The 14,381-nt window shown below is 37.2% G+C and overlaps 4 protein-coding genes across 4 annotated transcripts; all 4 read right to left on the bottom strand.

The window, feature by feature from the left end:
• Positions 1-128: 128 nt before the first annotated feature.
• Positions 129-7,601, bottom strand: HOB2 (Hob2p; the record flags this gene model as incomplete). Its single annotated transcript, XM_056226366.1, has 1 exon — positions 129-7,601. The coding sequence occupies one exon, from the start codon at positions 7,599-7,601 to the stop codon at positions 129-131; it is 7,473 nt and encodes a 2,490-aa protein (XP_056080091.1).
• Positions 7,602-8,150: 549 nt separating this feature from the next.
• RRG8 (Rrg8p) lies at positions 8,151-8,981 on the bottom strand (the record flags this gene model as incomplete). Its single annotated transcript, XM_056226365.1, has 1 exon — positions 8,151-8,981. One exon carries the CDS (start codon positions 8,979-8,981, stop codon positions 8,151-8,153), a length of 831 nt encoding a protein of 276 aa, XP_056080090.1.
• A 654-nt stretch (positions 8,982-9,635) lies between these two features.
• Positions 9,636-12,731, bottom strand: RGC1 (Rgc1p; the record flags this gene model as incomplete). The annotated part of the gene is made up of 1 exon (XM_056226362.1): positions 9,636-12,731. One exon carries the CDS (start codon positions 12,729-12,731, stop codon positions 9,636-9,638), a length of 3,096 nt encoding a protein of 1,031 aa, XP_056080089.1.
• Positions 12,732-13,249: 518 nt separating this feature from the next.
• ALE2 (Ale2p) lies at positions 13,250-14,197 on the bottom strand (the record flags this gene model as incomplete). Its single annotated transcript, XM_056226361.1, has 1 exon — positions 13,250-14,197. One exon carries the CDS (start codon positions 14,195-14,197, stop codon positions 13,250-13,252), a length of 948 nt encoding a protein of 315 aa, XP_056080088.1.
• Between the last annotated feature and the right edge of the window lie 184 nt (positions 14,198-14,381).

The raw sequence follows: 14,381 nt of genomic DNA, 5'->3' as shown, positions 1-14,381 counted from the left end.
CATTGAAGGATTGAAAAATTTACCCGAAGAACCGCTTGAAAAAAAACTTTGTAACTTTTTATATTTGTATATTGTACAATTACTATGTAGCTCGGGAATATTTACATTAAATATGCTTATACTTTTTGTCACTTGTATTTTGAAATTTCACTCGTAATAGGGTAAAACGGCCTCACTTCTCCATTCTCTTCATTTTCATTATAGGATTCATCTGTATTAATTGATCCGGCATCTGAAGAGGGAGTGGAGTAGTTAAATGAGTTATGTTGTTCGGTTTCAAGAATGTGTAACTTGTCCCGATTTTGAGTATCAGGACTTAGTAACCGATGTATTTCTAAGGAGGTTTTCTTTTTGTTCTCTTTTTTGTGGGGTAAAAATTTATTACCAATAATATTTCCTAAATGTTGTAGAACTATTCTTACAATGTCTCTTTTCAAAGCTGTAAAAAACTCTTCTCTCGACCATAGTTTGTTATGGTACTTCAAAACAGGAACTCTGACGATTAAGTTATTAACATCAGTCAAGAGGCTGTGAGAACCCTTATAACACACGGACATTAAAGTTTTTCGGATTATAATGGATTTTACATTGAAAAATGTGCCTGATCTTTTCACCATTTCATTAATATTATAATCAGGCTGCACGAACAGTGATGCCGATACTTTCCTATGATCACCTTTATACTTGTTGATACCTTCTTTACTCTGGATACTGCGCAGATCCCAAGAATCAACATCCTTTGCATCGTACACAGATAAAGAGCCGTTAGAAGGACTGTGACGTAAAACTGGAGAAAATGAAAAAAAAGAACTGGTTGAAGAACGCGGTACAAGTTCCGAAGGATTAGGTTCTACCGGAGTTTGTTCTATCTTTGGAAAAAGATAATTCATTAGTTTTTCCGACGTTTTGTGATCCATCTTGAAAATTAATGGCTGCAAAGAAACAACTAAGTCTTGCAAATCTGAAATCCCTCCAACCGATGGACCCAAGATCCAGAATATTTCCACCATTGGGGCGTTGTCATTATAAGATGAGTTTTCAGAAAAGGGAGCCAACAGCTCAGTATAGACCGGATTTTTTTGTTGATTGAAGCACTGTAATGAAGAAATAGATACTTTGTTACTGTTAGTGCCATCAGAGGTTTCAGAACGAATAAATGTAGAAGGACCCAGTCCAATCGTTACAAAAGGTGTTTTGCTTTCATCATATAGTTCCCAAACCAACTCATCCGTTCCAACTTGCCACCTCAATCTTTTCTGGATAACTCTGTTACCACTACCCATCCTATCATAAGTTTTCTTGATTGCCGTCATAAGTAGTGTCAACTTCAATGTACTAGTTTGAATATCAAAAGTTAGTTCTTGGCCCGATTTTCTAAACAATCTTGGATCGTGAAGCTTCAAATATGCTCGCGTGTAATACAGTTCTTTAATTCTATCTTGTAGCGCTGTGACAACGGATACATCAAGGTTTTCCAGATTATTTCTTACTTCATCAGTAAATAGAATCCTGGATAATTTCTCAACCTTCTCATCCAATGATGATCCAAAGGAAAGTAAGTCCTCTGCGATTGCGTATACTGCACAGTACTGTTGACAATCAGAAGTCAGAACCAATCCTGGAAATGCAATACGAAATCTCGAATCATAGGAAAATGTAGATGTATCATTCGCACTAAAAAATAAGGGATTAGGAGCGACGTACGTTAAAAACATCGATCTTCGTTTCAGAAATACATGTCTATCTAATAGAGAACCGTCGAAGCACATTTCAAGAGGGATCCATGGGGGCCATATATCTGACTCTTTGTCCAAACCGTATCCATTTTTATGGAAAAGCCTACCCTCAGGACCCTCCAAATCCTTCTTGAACAAAGTGAATAACTGAATATCCTTTGAAACAGCAGAATAGCGAGTTTCAACAATAGTATCAATGTCAACAGGAATTCTTTTCCCAGATTTTCCATACACTTGAACTATATCAATGATTCCCATTTCTATATCTCTAGCAGCTAAAATAACTGCAGCATTTCTTTCAACATCCGATTTGATTTGCACTTGCGGTGAGATTAATCTGCAAAGGTAATTATCAACATAATCAAAGTCATCACTTGGAACATCTCTGATGAGTTTTTCAAAATGTTCAATAAACTCAGAGTTACTAGCCAAATCGTCTTCAAGCATAGAGCCATAGTCTTCTATAGATGTTCTGACCCCAGTTAACACATTTCCCAGTAATTCTTTTAAGATCGTAACAGATTTATAAGTCAAAGCAAACCTCATAGACTTTCTTTCAAAAGCGCTGGAAGCATATTCCAAGAGGTGATGTCTTATTTTATTATCAATCTTCAACTCGATATTATGGACCATGAAACGGTTGTCATAAGTGGACTCGACTTGCATAGTAGAGGCCTTCCTCATTGATACGAAGGATTCGACAGTATTGGTTCTCAATAATGATAATCTGTTTGGAGTTGGAACTACTTCTTCCAAATTAGCTTCAGTATCGGAAAGTGAACTGGAGCTATCACAACCAGTATCTTCTCCAGGAATAGCCTCCGAGATTTTCAAATCGCTTAAGATGGTATTGACTGTGTGAAGTCTATGATTTAATTCAGCCACCTCTGCTTTTATTTCAGGTACACCGTATTCTGAATTATCCTTCATAAAATTTCCGCTTTTTTTTGATTGCATTGAATTTAATGTGGTGAGCAAAATTTTTAGCTGCTCTTCTATTTCCCGTTTCCTTTCTGTTGCTAACTTTTCTTGCGTTAATTCTGGGTGATTCTTGCCAATCAGACAATTGTGAGATTCCTCAGTGCCAAAGGGGTAAGCTAATACGTAACCGTCATCATTTATTTTTCTGAAGTAGGATATCCTAGGTGAGTAGAGCAAAGGTATTGCTTCTAACTTTAAAGGGAGTGACGAACCCAGAGGTACTTGATTCAAATCTATATAATCCTCAAGATCATACCAATCTGATTCACGTAAGTGTTCGACGTCTTGCGGCGAAATAGGACGTGACGACTCGTCTTCAAGTATGCCATCAAGGCCAGTACTTAGAATTTCCTTCACTGCTTCTTGGTCAAACATTGTGGACAATATCCTAATATCTGCTTCGGCACAATCAATCTCACCTCTAGACATTTTGAATTTCCAGACAGGTTTTGATTTGTTGAGTTTCTGATTAGTGTGTGTGAGCTTAATCCTCTTTTGATGAAGATCAATTTTCAGCGAATCAAATCTTCCCTTTAATCCAGTAAAAGTTATTTTGCGGTCCTTTTCAAGATCATATTGGGTAGTAATATGTCTATAGATATGTGTGACCATAAGTCGTTTTAAATGTAGCTGATATGCTATCGTAAATAATGAACGGCCAAACTTGGTCTTGTTTTGAAGCAAGTCCGTAAATAAACGTCCTTGCCTTATAGGACCGGATGTATATGTATGGAATAAGTTCCACCATTTGAAAAAGTGGGTTAACGCATATGGTGCGAGATAAAGACTGTTTATGGATCCATGTTCTGAGGAATAGACGCCAAATGACATGTGAATAAAAGAGGTTCTAAATCCTTTGTAGGTATCGTGGTGATCCAAATCTGGCACACTATCTGGATTCATGAGCTGAATTTCATAATGTGGCCTATTTGGCAGAAACCTTTCTTCGTCACCAGCCTTACATATATCACCTTGTTCAAAAATCAAACCTAAAGTCCAAATTACTTTCCCATCAAGTTTCATAAATACTTTATCGAACTTACTGACCTTGGCAAAATCTGGTACTGCCAACTGGAACCTTTGCGATTCAATTTTCAAAAACTCTTTAGGATCTGCAGAATCGTGAACATAAATTGTAGTGCCACCAGACCAGCAGAACGCCAAACCCGCACCATCATCGGTGATCTTATAAGGATCATGTGAACCCTTTATATTTAAATGGATCTCACTCTCTTCTGAAAACTCATATATCCATTTACCATGTACCAAGTATCTAAATTTGTCCCAAAATCCTAGTTTCTTGGAGGGATCAATAAGAGGTTTTGTTAAAAAATCAAACCACAGCATCAAGGACTCATAACCAGGCTGCAAAGATTTCCCCCATGTAATTCTAGCAGATAAAGAAGATGATACCATTGACCTGATATTAAAATACGTTTTGACCGAATTAATAGTACGAATAATATGCGAACCATATATGGTATTAGCGTCACTATAGGGGCCGCTTTGCGCGGAGCTAACAAAAGGAACATATACAGTATGAAGAGCACAAGGTGCTGGCATCTTCTCAGCGAAAACAACATCACCCGTTGTGAATGTATCTGGAAATGATATTGCAGGTATTGGATAATCTCTCAGCCGCAACTCCCACAATGAGCTTTTGATTTTAAGGCCAACGATAATTAACAAAGTGTACTTCGTAGTTTTTGGAACCTTTTTTCCATACTGGTAAACAAAATTCATATATTGGTCCAAAGGAAAAGAGGGACATCCTAACTGAAAGTCCAATTCTTTTACGACCAAATTAGCAACCGTGCTAGTTTTCTGTTTAGTAAACAAATGATAATTTGTACCAAGCTCCTCACGGCTGACTACACGATAAGGCATACCATAAAAAGAAAGTTTTGCCTTCCGATATCTGGCAATCCATGAAGTTGAAAAGTTTTCTAGCAATCTGAAATAGGCCTTTTCCTCATATTCTTGATCATTCGCATAGAAGTCTGGAAAAAAAGTCTGCCCACGGGAGGTATCATAGAGTGACCTTAGACGCACATTCATGTCTTCATATGTTGATAGCTTCTCTTTGAATTCTTCGAGTTTCTTTAACCTCTCACGTTGTTCCAAAACACCAACTTTCAAAATCAACCCTAACTCCTGCTCAAAAGGGTCTTCTTCAATATCAATTAGGAAATCTTGACAACAGATATGCAAATTGGGAACATTTTCAGGATACTGCTGTTGAGGATACAACCGCGTAAATTCCTGCAAATTGGAAAATGCCAATCTAATCTGCTTAAATGATTTATAGAGTGTAATCATGTTATCAGTTATCATGTAAAATCTAAAATGGTATTCTGCATGAAAGTGAATCAACGAAGTATTTACACTTGCTGATCTCTCACGGATTAATTCTTGGATATTTAACTCAAAATCATTAATATTCATCAGAGAGACATATACTTTAATATGCTTCACATAGACGGACACCACATACGCAGATAAAGTTGCAATGGTGAGCATCTTAGTAGAATTCAAAAATTCAACCTGCTCGAATATCAGGAGTACCTCTGTGTTATGGGGAAGCGTTAACTCAATAATCATCTTTCCTATATCTACTCTCAATCTATCCAAAACATCTGCAGATTTTGAGCTACTCGTCGAAGTTTGACTCAACTCTAAATTAGGACGAAACTTTATCCATATACCTTGGATATAAAACCAAAGCCAGATTATATTTACATCTATCTTCAGCTTGATTTTTGGAAGTGAAAAATGAATTTTGTTGAAGTCGTTAAAACTCAATAACAGGTCGGTAAACTGGACAATAGCATCAGGCGCAGAATCATATGTAGTCTCATCCATAAAGCGATATATCGATGCATCAACGATCGTAAATTTTTTTTCTTGGTTGTCCGCTAATAATATCGATTCTGTAAGGACGACTTTGGCACCTCTGGTTACATCAGTTAAGTTTAAGTTTTCCACCTCCACAGGATCCATAGTTTTTGGAAGAAACCCAGCGATCAATAACGAACATGATATATCTTTTAGTCTAAGTTTTAGCGACCAATTGAAATTCTTCTTATTTTCACTGAGGCTTGCCAATTTTTGATCCTTTGCTTTATGAGCTGCATTCCTTTTCTTTCTAATTGATATTAGCGAGTAGACCTTATCAAAGGCGCGGCTCAAAGTATGTAAAACTTCAATATTTTCAAGACTAACATATGAATGCCTCAATGTAGATTGAACGGTCAACTTAGAATTGGAAAATTCATCTAGAAATGTATCTAATCTTTCAAAACCACAGACCGGTATAGATACCGGATTAGCGTCCTCCTCTGTTGGAATTTTCAGGTAAGAGAGCGATGTACCTACAATTTTAATATAGTTAGATAACTGATTGGATACTAAAGCAGCCTTGGAAAATGGCCAATCTGAATGCAGATTTATTAGCTCGCTCTTCTTAGTAAACATAGACATATTATTACGACTGAACAGAGCGTGTGTACTGAAAACCTTGAAAGTCACATTCTCTTCATCTGATATGTGTAGCCTTGAAATAAAATTCGACATCAGTAATTCAAAGTTAAAACTGGGCATTCGATCAATATCCAAATCTAGTATATTTGATGAACTGTCGGTTGCTTTTGTATATGACGAAGTTTCGGAATTATCAAATCTATCCACTAAATGAAAAATTTCCAGCACTTGATGTATATTAAGGAATACTGAAGGATTTATAATGTTCAAAATGGAAGAGATCTTCGTTTTCTGTAAGGGAACGTTATCCAATAGAAATAGTAAAATATCTGACGTCAGTATGACATTTCCAAATGGAATTCTAATAGCTGTATTACCGTCTATATCTATAACAACAGCATTTGCAGAGAGTGATAGTTCAAAATCCCCCCATGTAGGTTTGTTTAAAGGTAAGAGTTCCAAAGCGGAGACATTATTTAGAATCGAGATTGATTCTAAGTAAAGTTGAGCACTTGATATGCGGATTGTAAATTTTTTTTTGTAGATAAGCTTTACGTTTTCCACCTTAAGGTCCAGAATGTTCAAAGTCTTTAAAGGATAGTGAAAGGGCTTTAGCATCTTCCGAGATGAAGTGAGAAATTCTACCTCGTCGCTTTTAGATGAAGAATCAATAGTATCAGTACCCGGTGTCTTTTCTTTTCTCTCTGGAAGATGCCAGCAAACGTCGCTGATTTTAAGACTGGATTTCCAATTCTTTAATGTAATTTTCGAACATTTGGCGCCTTTGTCATTTTCCTTCGCAATCTTACACACCATAAAAAATCCAGTATGGTTCAGGGTGTCTTTCGTTTCAGGATGGGTAAAATCATGTAAAAATGCCTCCAATTTTATTGTATCATCATGCGGATGTGATATTGTTATGGACCCGATGTTTAACTTATATTGTTTTCCATTGGATACTGTGAGAGTTAAAGTATGGAAAAAAATGGAAAATGAGAACACAAGTCTCAAAATTGATAGAATTCGTTTGCTGATTACAAAGGTAAAAGTTTGATCATCAGGATTGAAACACGTTCTCGACCCTCTAGTTGAGTGCGTAGTAGTATCACTGCCTCTCTCAAACAGCTTCATATCAACATTATGAAACACGATTCCGGGTTTCCAACCTATTCGAAAACTTATCTTACCAATATATAGTTCAGCAAAATCTGTCAAGATAAACGCCCTCCTTATTGATGTACCAAAGAAGTATCCAAAAGAAAATTTTCGGATCGTAGAATGGCGTAGCATCAGCATCCATGATACGAACAGGCTGATAGTTTTTTGAACTAATATTACGAAGAGTGTAAAGGCCAAAAATAGCTTAAATACATCCCATATTTGAGACCACGGTAACATAGACATTGTGGAATTTTTTTAACAATCAGAACACTTTAATTACTAGGTATTATTGATGACAGGCCAACTTGAGAGGAATAATCAGCAAAATTAGAGTGAATGCCTTGCTTTCAAATAAAAGCCTTTTCGTGTGAAAAAGTATATGATTTAGTTCTCGAAAATAGAATCCTTTATAATAAGTAAGTTATTGGTAATGCTCTTAAATATGGTGCATGAGTATGCTTTTAGAATTTAATATAAGCTGCTTTTGGGATGATTTTCAGATGAATTAACGAGTCTATTTACCCTTAAAGTTCCTCTTTATTAACCATTACAGCCTTGCAGATAGATGGCGAAATGATTGACTATGGAAGACCTCAGAGATATTTTACGTAGATGTGCGGGATTAAGGGTTCTAAATTCTCCCGTCCGCGGCGCCAAAATTTTTCACTTTCGGATTGTAAAATGATGCCACTATTCAACTACAGCAAACTTCATATTTCATCGAATAAAAATAAGAACGATGTTCAACTATTTATACCGCTTTCCTTCCTTATCTCCGTAGGCAAACAGTGTTTACCTGGTTGAAAACAATAGCGCACTGTAAATATGTTCAATAAGGTCCTTGTGATGGTATGCATCTAAATAAATTCCCCTAGTCACTCTATCTTTATTTATGATAGCTTCTAATGTTGGTACCTGGAGACAGCCAAGGTTGAAAACGGACTGCTTAATTGAGGTCCCGTCATTATCTTTAAGTTCTTGTATTTCAATTGGCGACGTCTTTCTTTCGTTGTAAGTAAGTAAAACACGGTTTCTTGAAGAATTTTCACAAGTCAGCACTTCTGAAAGTCTCGTTCTTACAAACTCGAGTGAGTGAGCGTTATATTCTGTGAAAAATGTAGAAGTATCTACCACCAGACTTTTCGCTGTTGACCTTTGTAATATCGAGAGCGGAAACCAAGACGTCGCAGCCGCCAAGTTGTCGCACACAATTGATGCTGAGTTCAATATGTATGAACTTTTGTACGGTTTAGAGTAGTCTAATATAGGTACTAGCTTTAGTTTGCTGTTTTCAGAATGCTGATCTCTATCAACTGATGGTACTACTTTTAATGGAATTAGTAGCTTTCTACAAGATTTTAATTTCGAGATTTTTTCTGCTCTCATTGGGGAAGCTAAAATCCTGCCGTATACATTGTTTTCTAAATCAAAATTTTCTAAATGATTTTGCACTACCATTTCCTCTTCATCCTCGAAATAAAGCTTTCTGCGTTTATCGGACCATTTTTCGAAGTTTGTAACAAGTGGTGAAAGATTCTTAACTTGCTGATTACTGTTTTCACTGAGAGCCTTAGTTGGAAAATCTATAAGTAGCTTCTTGTATAAAGATTTAGATAAACCCATATTTTCTGTGTTGGAGAAATTACCAATAGTGCCGTTAATAAAGGATTAGTCAAAAAGCTTCCAGTAGTCATCATGTAGAGTATCATATTGCCAACCTCTCTTACGGAGAGGCCGCGTCGTAACCAGACCGAAAAAGTGGAGATGAACGGGAATCATCAATTCTAATGTTACGTTAGTAAGAGAGAGAAAAAGAATATTGCAAGCGCCATATTCTATTCAACAATAATTGTAAAACAGAGTATGTGTTTCTTGCAATCTTCAAATACGGGTTTTGTTTTATTAAGTAGAAATTACTTACTACTCATAACTACATGACATTTATCTAAGAATATATAGACTGATTGAGGTTACTACGGTGCTCTTCTCATTTTCATTTACTTCTTCAATTGCAGTAGCAGACGGTTCTATGTTTTTTTCAGAAACATGTCTCGAAACTGTCTTGTTCATTACACTATTTAATCAGCCAAATTTCGTTCTTTAACGCAGGCTTAAGCAGACACAATGTTTGTACTTCTGTTCTGACACAAGAAACTTATCGTTGGATTCAGTATGCGCTGGTGAAATGTTTCCTGCATTGGAAGCTTTTTCAGAAAAATTATAAGGTTATTGAACACCCTTAAATGTAAGCAGTCCTTATGACATCACATTTGACTATTATATATACTCATCACTGCTGTTGTTCGGCCTTGAATTATTTAATTCCACCCTCATATCATATTTTCGAGGTATTGAACCGGCCGAACTTTTACGACGATAGCTGAAGTGTTGATTTCTGCTCTCCTCTAATAATGGAGACTCATTCTCAAAAGCAAAAAGCTCAGACCCTCTTCCTGATTCTGAATTACAATTTAACGGTATTCCAAAGTATCCATTTGCATTATCGTCCAATGGCAAACAAGTAGGTGAAACACCTGGTAGGTTTTGTAATGGTGATGGTGAAGACGTCCTGTGTTGAGTACCTATGGATGAAACACTAGAGACACGGGACGGTTTGTGGCTGCAATCAGAGTAGGAACTTGCCGAAATAACAGCTTCAACCCCGTGATTACTGACTGCTACTTTTGGTACTTCCCCAAAGGCTGACATCTTCTGAAGAGAAGATGGCATCAAATTATCATTTGAATGGCCGTAAGAATAGCCTGCCCTAGTATGGCGTGAATAGGGCGATAGAGAAGGCTCTTTGAACACAGAATTCGTAACAATTTGTGGTGAATTGTTTTTCGTTTCTCCCACTATGGCCAATTTACCATTTTCATCAATGGCTGGTGTGTTGACTTTTGACCTGTGTACAGAATTCATAGCTCCTGCATTCGTATTTACGCTCTTCGGGATGTCTATATAATGAGGGCGGTTTGCTCTTTTCCTTTTGTTTAACGTAGAAACGGAAGAGGATGGAGTTACTTTTTCAAAAAGGTTAACAAAATTGTCTACTGGCGTGACAGAGGTACTATTTTCCGAGCATTGAAAGCTCCTTGTACTATTGTGACTTCTACTCCTCAACACCTTTTCCTCGATAAATTTCGTCCTCTCAAGAGTAGAATTACAGTTTGTGAGAGATTTAATATCCTGAACCCATTTGTTGAAACGTTTTAGCTCTTCTGAAGTTGGTTCAGGATTTGTGGAGAATACTCTGAAAGTCCACACCACATTTTTCTCGCTACCTGGCTTATTGCCAATGTTAGAGTTTTTAGTTTTAGATGATTTTTCGTTAGACTTTTTTTGCTCTTTTAGTCTGGATGATCCCTTTAAGAAATTCGGAACGGGCACCATCGTGATGCCGGAAGAAGTACGTTGATGCTTGCTATTTTTTGTAGCCTGCGTTCTTGTTGAACAGGGCATATTCGGAGCTACACTTGATTCCGTTGTAGATTCCTCCTTCGATAACTGAAAACTTGCATATCCTTGCAAAGTAAAATTTGTGCCAGTACTCTCCTTCAAGGAGCAGTCGTTCAAAGACATGCTAGTGACAGGATTCAGATTTGAAGAACTCAGTCCTTTTCTTTTCATAGTCAATTTCAAATCATGTGTTCCATTATTCGATGAATTATCGACAGTATTAGTACCATTTTTATCAATAATGCTGACGTCCGGATGTTCATTAAATGATTTATTTTTTGAATGAGCAGATCTGTTGTCTATATAGAAATCGCTGCTTTTAAATTCATGAAGATAATTCGTCGTCAAGAAAAAAAAACCTTTGATAAATTTTTTGGAAGATTCTGTTTTTTTGAGTAGATAACCAAACCTAATACATTTGGCCAGAGATGATTTCATGTTGGGATAAACAATATCAGATAATTTCCTGGGATGTGGTATAGAGTCATTAGATTTCAGATTCATCAAACAGTCCGGATGGTGGGAAACAAAGTTATCCCATTCTACAGCTGGTGGCCTAGATAAAATACCTTGCTGTAATTCATGACACAAGTTCTTGATCATCAACCGCGCTTCCGAATCAATCAAAGCTGAGTAGCATTGCAACGCACACTGAATTTTAGAATACACTATTTCTTCTAATTGTAACGCGGCTGATTGTAGATTTATAAAAGCTTCTTGAAGATAGTTTTCTTCTAGCAATTGCCTCTTCAACTGCAAATCCACTTGTAACTTCAAAAGATATGGGTCATGTTTTGGTTTCAGTTTTTCACTTTGTTTGTTTTCCGATTTGCAGGCTTCATCTAAGAACTGCACTGAGGCAATGTATTTATTTAGAAGTCTATTGGTTATTTTAACATGCTCATCTATATTAGTCTTAAAATCCCCGTTCAATTCTTTGATTTCCTTTATCTTGGCAGCCAAATCCTTACGCAGGTCCGTCAACTTGGGAATAACGTACGCCACAATCTCTTTAGAAATCTTATATTGTTGACTACTCAAAGATAAATGATATTTTTTTAGAATGACTTGAATGTCTTGAATAGATCCTGATCCAAACTTCATGAAACCAGACGAGGCAGACGTTATCGCTTCTGCCATTACCTGCTGCACTTGCTGCGACTGGTCCACATCTGCATCACATTTGGTCTCTACTTTTTGAACGGCTAGAGGGGGCGGCTGAGGTTTCTTAGTAGACAATTTCGAGACACTTGGATCAACCAGTTTGTTTGTTCCCTCTTCTAAATCAGTAAGAAAAGCAAATTTCACAGCATTTTTTAGTTGATAGTTAATCCTTGCAACCTGTTCTTGAGAGTAGGCAGCTTCCCTAAAATATGCAATCAAGCTTTTCAAAAAAATTTTCCATTTGCGAAACCTATCAATCAAAATATCGGTAGGATACTCCTTGACAAATTCCGAAGAAGTTTCGCAAGCATTCTCCTCATCCAAATCAGAAGAATTGGTCTTCTCCCTACTCTTTTCTTTGGTTTTAATCTTCCCTTCGCTCTTCAACATTTTCCTGGGAATGGGTACATTAACATGATAAGGTGATCTGAAGTCTGTCTTAGGTAATATATACTGGTCAAGTTTTGTCACTTCATTCTCTTTACCATCCAGTCCGCCAATTGGTGCAATATGTGACAGACTTCCGGATTTTGGTCCATTTCCTATCATCGTTGAAGCAGGAACCATATCCATCAAGTACTGAGAATCTCTAGAATACATAGACACGAGTCCATCGTCACTACACCCCAGGGAACGGTAATTCCTCGGTAGCTCCAAATTCCTAGAAGAGCTCCGAACAGAACCTGGTGTATCTGCCTGTTTAGAAGTATCGTCATTTTCCCGCTTGGGGAGTGTGAAGTACTCGGACATCTATTAAAAATCTTCGTTCTTTCTTGCTTGTAGTCCAATGATTCTTGATGTTACTACACCTATTTTAAAGAATCACAAAAGTCTTAATAACATCGCCACTACTTGAACCCAATGATGGCAGCATTACCCCCTGCTTCTTTAGTAGTGAACCTTTTCGCCTTTCTAAATGAACAATAGAGAAAACAGCTGCGGTCAGAACAGCGTTATCCGCATATATAATACCCTAAAATCTTGTGATGGGAAAGTTTCTGATTTCTTCACAGGAAAAAAAGGTAATATAATCCCTTTTGACTGAAGGTTATAGTGAAAGAGTTTGTGCAGGTGGATTGGATAGACCGGTTGAGGCGGGATTTGTAGTGAAAATGAGATGGAAGATTCTGCTACCCCACGAGAATTTGTCAAATATCGAGGTTACTTTTTTCTTATGATTTTTCAAGGTTTGTAATGCTCGCATAGCTTACACAAAGTCTATAATATATATACACATATATGCACACGTTGACGTGTGCCTGCATGGATCACTTTTCATTTTTGGTGACTTTGTCTACAGATTCACCCTTCTTGAAGACCTTTGCGGCCACAGAAATCATAGTGGAAAACCAGATAACATTTAAAACATCTAAAACGAAATTGCCTGCAAGTATAATGATGGTGTCAAGAGCTAAGAAGCCCGGATCATTGCGCACCTGGTAAAAGTCGTAGCACAATTTTCCAATTTGGAACCACCCCCAGACAATTCTGGCCGCAAAGAAGATGATCATGAGCATCAAATTGTTCAATAGCAATAGCAGGGAGCAAATTTTGCTTTTGTGGGGTAGGAACTTGATACCAAACCATCTAAAGTTCAAAGAAGGGTTGGACAATTCAAACATCAAGAACACCGGTGCATAGTATTGGATGTACGGTTTCAACCCGATGCAAAATACAACTGTGGAAATGATACCGTGCACAACAAAGGGGAAGGTAGAATACATGGTGGAAATGTAGATATCCCAAACAAAATAACCAATGGCGAAAATACAAATAACTTGGGTGTCACGACTCTCTGTGAAAACTCGAGAGTGGGAAGTTTGATACGGCTCTGCTGAGGCCTTTGGATCGAGCAAGAACTTCAATGAGTAGTACAAGACTACTATACTTTGCAGAAGGGATATCAAGTGAACTGAACTTTGGTTAATTAAAGAGGTGTACTTCTTTTTGTAATGTTCAGTTTGACGTTCGGGGGCTATCTTCTCATCTTTCTTGACGCCATGCTTTTGGTCATAGTCCAGTTTCCATCTAACCAAAGGTGGGAATAAGATCCACTTACCAAAAAGAAACCACATATGGTAAAATATAGCAACGTAAAAAACGGTATGCAAATTGGATAGAATTGCTTCCGAATTGATAATATTGCGGCCCGCCAAGAACGGAATTACCGTTGTCTTGAACAATTCTGGCTGAGGAAGCGTCAATATGATATTCATTTCTTCTTGCAGGCTATAATTATCTTCGTGTTCGAGTTCCTTTCGAGCCCTGAAACTAAAGACACACTACGCAACTTGTTTTCTTTTCATCTGTCCAACAAATATTTTCTCTCTTCTTGGCTTATGTTAAATATGCCCTCGGGTGCCTCGGGAACAGCTCGAAAAAAGTAGGAAAAAATCGCGT

This window comes from Saccharomyces mikatae (genome assembly GCF_947241705.1).
Source record: "Saccharomyces mikatae IFO 1815 strain IFO1815 genome assembly, chromosome: 16".
Taxonomy (NCBI): Eukaryota; Fungi; Ascomycota; class Saccharomycetes; order Saccharomycetales; family Saccharomycetaceae; genus Saccharomyces; species Saccharomyces mikatae.
Note: the sequence above shows the minus strand (reverse complement) of the source record. Positions and strands in the feature narration are given on the sequence as shown.